Source organism: Aethalodelphis obliquidens, unplaced genomic scaffold, assembly GCF_003676395.1.
Source record: "Aethalodelphis obliquidens isolate GAN/ISIS:26980383/991018 unplaced genomic scaffold, ASM367639v1 scaffold24, whole genome shotgun sequence".
Classification (NCBI taxonomy): domain Eukaryota; kingdom Metazoa; phylum Chordata; class Mammalia; order Artiodactyla; family Delphinidae; genus Aethalodelphis; species Aethalodelphis obliquidens.
This window is the reverse complement of record NW_020837968.1, coordinates 15,388,011-15,401,926: the sequence shown is the minus strand read 5'-3', so window position 1 is coordinate 15,401,926 and position 13,916 is coordinate 15,388,011. Positions and strand designations below refer to the sequence as shown.

Below are 13,916 nucleotides of genomic sequence, written 5' to 3'. Positions count from 1 at the left end.
TGATACAAACGATGTCTATTTCAGGTAAGCATCAATAGTCTAAATTATGATTTTTTGTCCAGCCGAAAATCCAGTGAAAGGGCTGTATTATTAACTCAAAATTTGAGAATATTCTGGTATAAACTTTTGAGGAATTTTCTTTTTTTCTCTCTCAAAACATCACTAAAGACAACTTTGTTAGATTACTATTAAGTATAAGGACAGGAGTAATCTTTAGTCTATTTTGGAAGGACAGTTTTGGGCGGGGCATTCTTGAAGTAATTTCTACCTATGGTTTGTCACTAGGTCAAACAGATACCAGAGAGGTCCTTTAACTTATCTTTTAATTTTTATAAATTATTTCCAAAAGTAGATTGATCACCCATCCATGACCAAGCGATTGATATCTTCCCTACAGCTATTGGTATCAAACATATCAACAAATCACCTATCTTCCTGTGACATATAGCGAAGTCCTGTGTACAAAGGGATTTAAATAAGGTTATTCCTGCACTCTTTCCCCGCTGCCTTCTATATAATAAACTGCCTTCTGTAGTTGGCTTTTAAAGTATATCTGTAGAGAATTTGTATCTCCTAAGAGAGAACAGACAGTTAAAAAAAAAAAAAATCCATGAAGTAAGGGACTAACATATGAGCAGATATATCTTCCTGGAACACTTAACAATATTTGCACAGATAATCAAAATGTGCTCAATTGAATTCAATATCCTAATTTATTTTTAAAGAGTTTTAAGCTCTATGGTAACTCGTCTATGTTTTTTCACACATTGGACTTTTCACATGTAAGCAATGAAATGATGTGATTTTAGGGATCACAGGGGTACTCCTCTCTGACTCACGGTCCCCACCAGCAACACTGGACTCAGCCTCCTAAGTCTCTCTCTTCCCCGGTAACAAAGTTGTTTCTTTATCCCTTTTTTTCTTACCTTAACACCTGGTGACACAGCACTTTTGACTCATTCTCCCTCTTTGATACAGCCTCCCTTCATTCCCCTTAGGAAAGAATACATGTTCCCTGGGGACACGATCATAGGACAGTTTAGGTGATACCATCTGGTATTAAACTTGAAATCATTCCTACTATAAAATCCCTAGTTGTGTCAGTGACCTATGAAGACAATTTCATAGAAAACAAGAGTTAGAAGTAATCTTCGTGGTTCTAGTTTGTATCTCTAATATTTCTCCTGTTAAGGTGGATGATTTTCTTCCCTGAAAATTATGAAACAACTCTGACCAGCCCCATCTTTGGGAGTTTCGACTCTGGAAGCCTGACGTCAGCTCCAGTTTACTCAGGCTTTGTTTCTTCCACAAGGATCCTTGTGAGAATAGAATCTTGGGAGTCTGCTTAGATGGACTCCAGTTTCCATGGAGGGCCCACGAAATAGTATCCATCAGGACCCCTTTTATACCAATATCTTTCCCATTTATAGTGATAATATCTAACTCATGCAGCATTTTATCCATATTAAGGGCCCTGTGAGATAAATACTACTGTTAACTCCGCGTTATAGGTGTGGAGATTTGAGATGCAGAGATGTTAACTAACTGACCAAGGTAACACAGCTAGTTAGTGATGGAAGCCAAGATTCTCAACTCAAGCAGTCTGGCTCCAGATTCTACATTCTTAACCACTATCATCAAGTACCATTTTACTTTAAAAAGCTAATCACCCAATAAGAAACTCTAAACAACAAAAAGGGGCAATGAATATGCTCGCAGCAAGCTTGTAGAAAAGTTCAACTTGAGTTCCCTTCCACTTTTCTTTGGGTGTTAATGTCATTTGCTGACCTTCAGTGAGAGTTTTCCTTAGATTTCTGAAAAATGCTCACTTTTCAACTTAGCATGAAGCCAAAAAGCTGGTGTGCCAAAGTGCTGGCCATCTTTGGACGATGGAAATCTCTTGCTTATAGATTCTGCATTTGGATGTCGTTCCTTTAATTTGCCATCCCAGAGCACTGCTTCTGAATCACATTACAGAGGGCTCTTGTGTTTCTAGGGCTGCAATAGCCAACACAGCTACAGGAGGTGAACTACATCTACAAAGAGAGGTTTCCCACTACAACTAGAATCCGTTGCTTCAGTGGGACTGTCACCTCACTGACCTCCCGTTGGAGGAAACTCACCGGTTGCATTTCTACGTATTTTGCAGGGGTGCTGGGTATTCTTTGTTGTTGCCATTCAGAATCCACATGCTGATCATACTTATTTTGGCAGAGAACCTGGTTTTGAGATAAGGTCTGAAATGTTTGCCCCCAGCACTGTTGCTCATGCCTGGGAAATATTTGCACTGATATCTGGGAGCAGTTGTGTGTCTACAGAGATCACTCAGCCTGGTGGGGACTTGAGGACACAGGGGAGAGGAGGGGAGGGAGGAGAGAAGAGTGATTTTATTGAAAACACTCAATTCTCCTCTGGCAAACCCAGGAATCCAAAGACGTACAGGCTTTCTTGGGAAAGCTAGGACAAAGAAAAAATGAAATCAGATGGGTTTGTTTAAGAAGGATAGGGAGCTGTTGCTTTCTTTATGATAAAAGTATATTATTTAAACTTTAAAACTGCTCAGATACCTTGGTACCTAGTTCTTTTTCAATAAGCTTTTACAAATAAAAACTCTGGAAACATTAGCCTATTATCATTGAGAATCTTTATATTAAGCAGAATTTATTTTTTCTGGATGATAACCTCATATCTCGAAGCTCTTTTATTCATTCAATTTGTACCTTATTTTTCCCTCCTTTTCTGCCTTCTTTTGAATTTTTATTTTTGAGATATGTTGTGTTAATTACTGATGTATAGCAAAGTGATTCAGTTACACATACATTCTTTTTTATATTCTTTTCCATTATGGTTTATCACAGGATACTGAATATAGTTCCCAGTGTGATAGAGTAGGACCTTGTTGTTTATCCATTCTGTATATAATCGCTTACATCTGCTAATCCCAACCTCCCACTCCATCCCTCCCTCAACCCCCTCCCCCTTGGCAACCACAAGTCTGTTCTCTATGTCCATTTCTGTTTCATAGATAGGTTCATTTGTGTCATATTTTAGATTCCACACATAGGTGATATCATATGGTATTTGACTTAGAATTCTTTTTAGGTCTTTAAAATGGCAGTTTTCCACAGTAATGAAAATAAGTGCTTCATATGTGCTAGATATCATTTCAAAGTACTTTATTTTTATGAATCAGTTTAATCCTCAAGACTGTAGTGTGAGGTAGGTGTTCCTGTTTTATATGTGGGGAAACGGAGAAGCCAAGAGGTAAGGACCTTGTGCAGGGTCTCAGAGCCAGTATTTGGCAGTGTTGGGATTCAGGCCTGAGCAGCCTGGCCTCAGAATCACTTGCACTGCACTTAGGGTTCTCACGAACTTCAGGGTCAGCGGATCAACTGGAGGTGAGGACAATAACAGTGATGACATTGGGATAATAAGATGTTATTTATCAAATGCCTGATTATATGTTTACATAGGCTTCCTGTACCACAATTCTATGGGTAGGTGATATTAAGTCCACTTTACAGATCAGTAAACTGAGGCTTAATGAGGAAAAGGGATTTATACCAGGTCTTACAAACTCTCATGAGACAGAATCACAGTTGCAACCCGGGTCTGCCTGCCTCTAACCCCTCTCTTAACCACCATGCTACACTGCTTCCACTTCAATTGTTAGTTATCATCTTGTAATGTTCCTATGTAGTAATAACAAATATGAAATAATCAAAACTCCTCATTAAGTGATCAGTCCGTTCGGCTTCTATGATACGTGATGGGGTAGGGTGGAGGGAAAGTAGTTGGAAGGGAGAACCACATTAGCCATCATCTTCCCTTCATCCCTCCCTGGCTTCCAATTCCAAACCTCTAAGGGAAGAAAACAATCCTCCCTACAGACATCTCTCTCAAAACCACCACTGTGAGATTCTACTGGTTCATTTTGCTGTAAGCGCCATCCCCAGAGAGAGTTCTTTAACTGCAGTATCTAGCTGTGCACAACCCTTAATGAGAACTGATGCCGACACTGGTCAGCAGACTGGCAACTGAACAGACTGTTTGTTCATATCCCTCAATGAGGGTTTCCTCGTCTAGTTAATATGTGTGAATTAGAATATTTCCTTTTCTATCCACTCTGCCTCCAAAGATTCGATGAACAGAGTTCCCACGTGGCTTAAACATACAATATACACATAATTTTGCACGTGGGCACCCCCTGGGATTCGGAGTATTTTGTGTCTGTCTGTCTCCAATGCCTTCCCCTCCCCTCCCCTCCCCCATGGGTTTTTTCCCCCCATTAGGCAAATGGAAGGCCCATGCCACCTGTTAGCATTACATCATTGGCTCCCCAGAACACAGTTGCACCAAAGGCCTTAAACAAAGTAGTTCTTCTTGTATTGTTTGCACTCAAAGAGCTGATATCATGCCAACTGATGTCATTGTATGTCTTTGTGTAACTGCTATGGCAACTGGGCAGGTGGGGAGCCTCCAGCTGATGTCATTGGGAAAGGAGGTGTAGAGACAGAATTTTAAAAAGCTGTATGCTGCTTTTTTCTGTGTGTGTGGTTTTCTGGCATGCATTTTTTAAAAACTAGCTGCTTTTAAGACAAATTACAGCTTGAGTACACTAAATAAGAACAGAGAGAAGTTCCCCCCCTTGAATCCACCACGTTAAAGACTTCTTTTGAATCTGTTTTGTTGTTCTGTCCTCTCATCTTATACAGAAAAGTGTAACAACTGTCTTTTTATTCAAAAAACAAAAAGTGAATTAGGTTCCCATTACAGAACCACTGTGGAACTGTTTACTTGGATTTTATGGAGCCAAAGCTGAGCAGATTTTAAAATAACTCTTTAGTCTCTTTCGTGGAGCTTGTGATGGTGACAGCGGGCAATTTCAAATTTTTGTTTAGGTATTCACTAATGAAGTTTTTCTGGTGGTTTCCACTTCTTCTATCTACTTGAAAAATGATCTCTTTGGGTCCAGACAAACTTTTTGTTTTAATCAATGTTTCATAGCAGAATAATAAGATGTAAGGGCAGAAGTTAATTCTAGAAATCAATTAAAATGAATTTATAGCTGTTGTTTTTCTTTTCCAAAAGCAAAGACAGGTTTTGATACTCACAGGTGGTCATACTGTTACCCCCTTTGAATGATCTTTGAATCATGACGGATCTTAATGAAAATATGACTTCCCAAGTTTATTCGACTAGTGTGCATGGGCTGTGAACAGCCCTGAGGCTTGGTCTGGGTTACAGCCTGGAGCTTCCTGCTGTGGTTGCCAAAGATGAAACTTGAAACGGAGAAGGACATAGGTTCAGAAACTGGTAGACAGATAGACTTCCTGTATTTATTTCAACACAACCATATCCTGTTCACCCATTATGTTTCCTCCTTTATCTCTTGAAACTATCAAGACAGAAGCAAGGCATCCATCTGGGGGAGGGTGAGGTGGGTCAATGTTGGGTTCTGGTAGCTTTCAGCTTCTAGATCTCCAACTTCCCCCTCTGTTCAAAGGGAAGGCCAGAGTGTATCTAGTTGGTAAGAATTAGAGCTCATTTGGTAGTTAATAATGTCAACTCTGATTTCATAGCCCTTACATGTATATTGTATAATTTGACCTCTGTAATAATCCTTTGGGCTTATCCACAAACATATCTGACAAATATTAAAGGAAAAGTTTAAACAATAAACTATGATCTATAAATTTCCTGACTTCAGTGTTCTTTTTTGCATGTTTTTTCAACTTTTGATCACATGTAAGGTGATCAAACTGGCCATTTTAAACTGGCTTTTTTCATTTAATATTAAACAGAAACACTGTTTTCATATTCCTTTCACAACTTTTAATGGCTCCATAATATTCCATTGGGTGCACATGTCAACTTTTCCCTTTTAAAAAAATGTTTTTGACCTTTCTAGAAAACTGCTGTAGCGAACATCTTTATGCATCTAGCTGGCTATCTTTGGTCTGATGATTTCCTTAAGATACATTCTCATAAGTGACACTGCATTTGATGAGGGGGAGGTTTGCATACTTTATGTATGTTTCCATTCATTCCAGACTCCCAATCACACCTAAGAGGTATATGCCATTGCCCTCATTTTACAGACGGGGAAATTGAGGCCCAGAGAGAGAAATTAATTTATCCAGGTCACAGATGCAGGAAGTGGTGGAACTGGGATTATAGCCAAGATAACCTGGTTCTTCCAGTGTCCCTGCTTGTAACCACACTGCTGTATTGGGAGCAAACTTGGCCTTCTGGGTAAGGTGAGCTTACAAAGAGTGCAAGGCACACACGCCTACACTGCCCAGGTACAGGCAGAAATTCTACACCCAAGGAAGTCATCTGTGCCTTCCTGGGCTCCCAAAGTGCAAGGTTCTATATAGGCCACTGAACATATGGCTCTTTGGGGCAGAACAAATTTGCTGCTAATGAAATTGCCTGATGCTTCGTGGAGCTCTTTCCAGGGGAACATGCCCCAGTTTGTATAAAAAGCACATTTCCAAAGTACTGCATGCAGTGATATCCTCCAAAGTTTGTCCTCCGTCTCCAAATGGACTTTCATTTGTATTTTGATTTTATTTTAAAAAATGTAATAAGCAACTAAACACACTCATTCCTAAGGGGAAAGTGATATCTTCTGCCAGCTCTGAAGTTCTAGGGGTAGTCATTCTCACTTTCTGTGTTTTTGTTCCAGGTGGACTTAGCAGTTTTAAGCAGAACCATGAAAACCTCTGTGACAACTCCCTCCAGCTCCAAGAGTGCCGGGAAGTGGGGAGCGGTGCGTCCGCGGCCTCGAGCATGCTACCTCAGTCCATCCCCAGCACCCCCGACATTGAGAATGCAGAGCTGACGCCCATCTTGCCCTTCCTGTTCCTCGGCAACGAACAGGATGCCCAGGACCTGGATGTGATGCAGCGGCTGAACATTGGCTACGTCATCAACGTCACCACTCACCTACCCCTGTACCACTACGAGAAAGGCCTGTTCAACTACAAGCGGCTGCCGGCGACCGACAGCAACAAGCAGAACCTGAGGCAGTACTTTGAAGAGGCTTTTGAGTTCATTGGTAACTATCTCCTACGGGGAAGTCTCATCTTCCGCCTTCCTTTCCTCTCTGGCTTGGGCTTTGATATCAAGTCCAAGATTTATGCCTGTGTTGCAAAAAAAGCTCCACCGAGGTGTTTTTGGGCTCTGCCACCTGGTGCAGCCAAAGTATTCTCCTAAGTCGTAACCTATCAAGTGTATTGGAACCATGGTTATAAAAGAACAATAATTCAACTGGGTTGGGATCTGTTCAACTAGACCTCCACATCCCTCAAGTTCTCAATGAAAAAGTGGCAGGGGTTAGCACTGAGATGTTCTATAACACCATCTCAAAAGAACTGGCAGGAAGTAAGAAATTGGCGGCCAGAGCAGGAACCCTGGGTATGTAGTCTACTGGTGTCCCTAGGCACTTTGCAGGGAGTAAAAAACAGCCGGCCCTCTGTATCCGCGGGTTCCACATCTGCGGATTCAACCAACCACGGATCGAACTCGCGGATACAGAGGGCTGACTTTCCTATGCCATTTTATATAAGGGACTCGAACATCTGTGAATTTTATCCAGGAACTAAACCCCCGCGGGTACCCGAGGCCAGCTGTATTGTGAATATGACATCTCCCTTACTTTGAGTTAAATTTCTTTGCCACTGCTTGAGGCAAAGGTAGTGTTTGCTGAAGGATTGTTTCTGAAGGATCTTTTTCAGAAACATAATGCTGTAGTGAACATCTTTACGCATTACTCAGCACAGAGGAGAGAAAGAACGGGAGTGGAGGGGTGAGGGGGTGGGGGGGGAGTAGTTTTTCCCTTCTGTTTGCTTTGCCTCAGTTTTTAAACAATGGGTAGCAAAAAGGCTTGAAGTTGAGTGCTCATGAGATGGTACTAGATTCCCTTAGTTTACCCCAGACTCATTGAAGTAGGAAAGATCGAATTGTATAGCCCATGTAGTTACCAAGGAGAGAAAATTCTAGCAACAGCAGGCTTCAATCTCTAGAAGGAAGCAACGGCCAGCCTAACCCTAATCTTAAACTTTAACTTTCGCTGCTTCTAAGCCTCAAACTGTTGCAAGGCTCAAATTATCACTTGGGGAGTACCTGACACCCATCAGGTGCTCAACAATTTCTTTTTTTTTTTTTCCCAAGTGATTCCAACCTTTCTTACCACAAAAGGGTGACCCAGTACTTGTCCTAAATATTGTAGCAGATTGTTACTGGCCTCTGTCCCAAGAAGAATGCACTCATGTTCAGTGCTCCTTTGTCAGAAAAAAAAAGAAAAACAAAAAAAATACCCTTGGATTTAACAACCATTAGGGTGGGTGGGTTTGCTGTAGAATTGGCAGCTCTGGTCACTTAACCCAGGCATTTCCTTGCTAATTGTGCCTTTATTTATTGCAGGACCATAGAATGTTCAATCTGGAAGGGACCAGAGCCTAATGCTCTTGACTGTGAGGCCAGGAGCCTTTTGGGAACACAGTGTTTACAAGGCTCTATTGGTTCTCAATGGGCAATGATTGTGGATGCAAAGATACCTTAGATTTTTTATTAGTGATATGTGAATCAAACCTTGAGTCCCAAGGAAGAAAAGTTTGTCACCAAGTAGATGAGGAACTTCCTGGTTGATATATGATGTTATGAGTGCAATTTTATCTGAGTTAATTCCAGTTGGGGGAAGTTAAGAAATTGTTTTTCGGGCTTCCCTGGTGGCGCAGTGGTTGAGAGTCCGCCTGCCGATGCAGGGGACACGGGTTCGTGCCCCGGTCCGGGAAGATCCCACATGTTGCGGAGCGGCTGGGCCCGTGAGCCATGGCCGCTGAGCCTGTGCTTCCGGAGCCTGTGCTCCGCAACGGGAGAGGCCACAACAGTGAGAGGCCTGCGTACCACAAAAAAAAAAAAAAAAAAGAAAAAGAAATTGTTTTTCTTTTAATGGGTAGCATAAGATATGCTTAGGTTCTAAGAGGATTTTAGTCAAAGCACCCACATTCCTTATAGATTATTCAGGCTCACCTGGTGTTTTAGAAAGAAAACAAAACAAGTAATAAATAGCATTTAACCTCGAAAACAGTTCTGCATCACACCCTGCACAGGTACAATATTTTATTCTCATTGTTATATGTCATTGGATAAACTGAAATCTGATAGTCTTGTTTTAAGGAAAACACAGCTGGTTTTAGAAACATAATAGCATTCACAGAGAGTCTAATATAAACTAAGCAGAGTCTAGGTTTAGGGTTTAACTATGCCAGTTTAGTTATTCCTGAGTCAGGTGATATTATTCGTATATCTCCTGAGCCTGGTTAGTTACAATTATTCCCATTATTCAGATAGGAGGATTGAGGCTCTGGGGAGTTATGTGATTCACACAAGGTCCACCACAAGGTGGAATCATGGTCAAACCTAGCCCTTTGTGGCTCATCTTCTTACCCCCATGCTTCCCCATTTTGAGGTGGAGGTCCTTAAATAGTGTGTGCTGAAGAGGAGAAATTGAAAACAGGAGATACTTTCCTAAAATACAGTTATCTGTAGGAAGCAAGCTAAATTGCTGGGTTTTTAAGATGAAAATTTGCACAATGTTTCTTTGCTTAATCTACTAGTGGGTAGCCAGTAGAAGTAGTTTTTGTTAGAACGGGACTCTCCTTACCATCTCCTTTCCTACTCTTCATCTAATTGGTATATTTTCCAGGGATGCTTTCTTTGGGATGCCTTTTAGTTTAGAAGTGTCATTAAGAATCCATTCAGGCAGTGCCCAAGAGCTATTCTCCTGGGCTTTTAATATACCTGAAAACCTTTAAAGTATTGCCTTTTTCAATTGCTCTGGATTCTGAGCCATTGCTGTTAATTCCTTCATCTTCTGCATCATTGCCGTGTTGGAAAGGCATGTGTAGATGCAGAGGGGGTTGGACAGTTCAGATGTAGGTGACACCCTGTGCCTGAGAACTGCAAGTCTTTAACTTTGCAACAATAGGGTTTGCTAGTGAGAAGCTGAATGTAGTAACTTTCTAGTTGAGTTTTGTTCCTTTAACCCTCTTCAGAGTTTCCTAAGACTGAAACTCTTATCCATTTAGTACCAGTTTCTGCACAGAGCATTTCTATAGTATAAAACAAGAAATGCTTTTTCTCTATCACAGGTAGGAGAGACATTGTTAATAACACTAGTTTTGACAAGTGACACAACATGGCGATAGAAATTAACATCCTGAATCAGAGAGGTCTACTTAACCAGTAGCTTGTTTGACATTTAGGCTAATTGTGTGTGGCTCCATCCTCAGTTGGCCACCGTCACCTGTGAAGTCAGCTATTATTGTGAATGACTCCTTTACCTAGACTTCTCTTTAAACGTAGAAATGTAGCTTCTTATTCATACTAATATTACTTTTAGCCAGTTCTGGAGGTTGTGACATAAACATACACGATTAACTAGTAAACTATACTTAGTTTCAAAGCCATTTTGATGTCTTCTCTCTCTACAGAATATGGCATTGTCAAGTCTAGATAAACGTTAACCTCTCTCCCTCCATCTCTCTTTCTCCTTCCCTGCACCTCTTGCCTTTCTCCCTTGTTCCAGAGGAAGCTCACCAGTGTGGGAAGGGGCTGCTCATCCACTGCCAGGCTGGGGTGTCCCGCTCTGCCACCATTGTCATCGCTTACTTGATGAAGCATACGCGGATGACCATGACTGATGCTTATAAATTTGTCAAAGGCAAACGACCAATTATTTCCCCAAACCTTAACTTCATGGGGCAGTTGCTGGAGTTTGAGGAAGACCTAAACAACGGTGTGACACCACGAATCCTTACACCAAAGCTGATGGGTGTGGAGACGGTTGTGTGACAATAGTCTGGCTGGAAAGGATGACTGTTCTCCATTAGGAGACGAAGAGGAAGGAGGATGGATTCTTTCTTTTCTTTTTTTCTGTCTTTTTTTTTTTTTTAGATGGGGTAAAGTTTGTGAATGGAAACAAACTTGTTTAAAACTTTTTATTTTTAACAAGTGTGAGAAGAATTTAACTTTTGATGCCGTTGAGATTTACTTCCCGCCAACTGACAAAGCAGGGAGGCTAAAGACGTAATTTTTTTAAGTCAACAATAAACATATAACAAAATTTGTTTCTCCCCCTTTTCCTTTTAAGCTATTTGTAGAGTTTATGATTAACTAGTCTGTGCAGGTTCATAGACCGAAGATACTACACTTTAAACCAGTTAAAAAGAACCCAAAGTATGTAGAAAAGACGTTGAATCATGAAGACCTAGGATCTGCCTGGGCTGTCCTTACGAAAACAAAAAACCCAACCAAACCAAGCCCTGCTGTGCTCACTGGTGCCAAGAGATGATCAGGGCAGCTTAAGTGGTCTAAGAACCCTTCACATTCTTTAAAGAGACAAAGGATACTGTTGATTTTGTGTGTTTCGTACTCTGGATTACTTTTTCCCCCTCTCTGGGTTTAAGAGATTTTTTGAAATAGCAAGGAACTGACCATTATACCATATGCCTTCACTGGCTTCTTGTGCAATAATATGGTGTTTTGAGTGTGCAAGTGAGTTAGAGCTGGCAGCTGAATGATAGACAAATAGTGCAAAGTTGCCAGCTTGGAGCTGGAAAGGAATTAAACAAAACCAATTACTTTCTTTCCCACCTTTTTCCTTTGTTTAACTTTTTTTTTTTTGATTTGATTCTGGTTACAGTGCCATAAACCTTGTTACATATGTATATCAGAATGTAAAAAAAAAAAGACAAAAATTTATTTAAAAATATTTTTCTCAAAAAAAACTTGGCGTGTTTCTGTTGATTGTGTAAAAATTTATTTTCATTATATAAATGAAACTCATTTGGAGATGTGTCGTTTTTCCTCCTCTTTTTCTCAGTTCAGGTTCAAGCATCTCATAGCTCCAGGAACTTGTACGTGTAACATAATTGGAAATAAACACACATTTTTATAAAGGGAAAGAGAGATGAGGGAGAGACAATAGTCTCTGGCCTTAGTGTGAAGCACAGAGAATTAGCAAGGGAGTAAAAAAATGCTCCAGTCTGCCTAATCATAATCTCCTCTATTGCCACAGCCCTACCATCCACTTCTGCCAAAGTAATTCCTCTTACAAAGCGGAAGCTTCAGGTAACCTCCTTAAAGGCGTGAGAAGGTTCTATATCAGCCTTTGAGCCTTGGTGATTAGGTCACTGCCAGATAGATTGGTTAGAATTCTGTGATCTCCCCAGTGGCTCTTTGATAAGTATTTATGACAATCTGACAGCTAGGGGTATTGACACCTCCCTCCCCCACTGTCATTTGCTCACTCAACATCTTTGGTAACATTAACCACATAGTGTACACTGCAACACGTTGCTACTTCCTACTTTTTTGCTAGCAAACTGAGCTCAGATTCCTAAGTTCAGCTTCCCCATCACGCTTGGCTAATACACAGCTAGTGTTCCATGGGCTCCCAGTCCACAGCAGAGTAAGAGTGGGGTAGGGGAAGAACATGATTCAAACGTTTTCTATGTTTTATTAAAATAGATGCCTCCAGGGGTTTGGCCATAGGGAAGATTCACAGCAAATTAAGATTTGCCTGAGGTGAGAAAGTAGAATTCTGGCATTTTCAATTCTACGTGACTACATTTGGACATACTGTTCTTGTGAATATGTGCTGATAAGTGTTATAATGAAATATTTTTGACATTTTAAAAATAGCTTTTCTATTAGAAGTGATTTAACTTTTTCTTTTATTAGAAAAGTAGAGACTGACGTTAATAGGAATTAACTGAGAGCTGTCTTGAATGATCTTGGTTTACTACAAAGTGTTAGGATGAAAAGTAAATTTCTCTTATGGTGCTTTCTACTCTGCAAGCTAACAATTTTCTTGGTGCTAGAACATATTTAAGGAGAGGGGTTGATATATAATTAGTGATTTAAAATACATAATGATTTACTACATATTTCTTATTCTTTATTCTAAATCCAAATGTTAAAGTTCTAATAGTGTAAGTTTTATTCCCCTTCTTTTCTTTCTATTTTTTCATTTTTTTTTTAACAAACAAGATGAACATTGAATATAGTTTCCCTCCTTTAGCTACATGGAAATAATTTATGTTTTTTGAACTTTATGATTTTGAGAACAAGACTGTCCTGGGGCAGATAGAAATCCTGCCAACCAGCATACCAAGAATTCTGAGAGACTCAGGTCTTTTTTGCTAATCTGTTTTGAGTCATTTAGCCTCTCTTTCTTCATGAGGAATGTTAATCATTTCATGAAAACTACATGGATTAACCAAGCCATTGCTCTAGAAACCAGACTCCCCAGGTTTTGTTACTGAACCAAACTTGCATCTGCTCACCCTCAAGCAGTAAAGTCAATCTATTGACACCGGGTTGCGGTGAAAGAAAGTGCAGCGTTTATTTCAGGGCACCAAGCAAGGAGTCCAGGGCAGCTGTTGCTCAAAACACCCCAACTCCCTGATGGGTTTCAGCAAAGCATTTTTAAAGGTAAGGTGAGGGAGGTTTGTCCCAGGGTATGTGATCAGCTTGGGCACGATTCTCTGATTGGTTGATGGTGAGGTAACAGGGCAGTGTCACAGGGCTTAACATTATCAGTGCTTAGGTGCCAGTAGGTCTGGGGGCTATGTGCTCATGGTCATCAAGTAGTTATTTCTTTCACTTGATGGGGGTTTTATTTTATTTTAATTTATTTTTTTTATAAATCTATTTATTTATTTTTGGCTGTGTTGGGTCTTCATTGCTGTGCGCAGGCTTTCTCTAGTTGTGGAGAGTGGGGGCTACACTCTGTCATAGTACATGGGCTTCTCATTGCGGTGGCTTCTCTTGCTGCGGAGCACAGGCTCTAGGGGCGAGGGCTTCAGTAGTTGTGGCACACGGGCTCAGTAGTTGTGGCTCGC

General features: G+C 40.6%; 1 protein-coding gene across 1 annotated transcript in view; it reads left to right on the top strand.

The window, feature by feature from the left end:
• DUSP10 (dual specificity phosphatase 10) overlaps window positions 1–11,862 on the top strand; it is a 39,402-nt gene extending 27,540 nt beyond the window's left edge. The window contains exons 3-4 of the mRNA XM_027122236.1: window positions 6,692–7,063; window positions 10,598–11,862. Coding sequence (XP_026978037.1) covers window positions 6,692–7,063; window positions 10,598–10,863 — 638 coding nt within the window. The 3' untranslated portion in view covers window positions 10,864–11,862. The remainder of the gene's footprint in view (window positions 1–6,691; window positions 7,064–10,597) is intronic.
• Window positions 11,863–13,916: the final 2,054 nt, after the last annotated feature.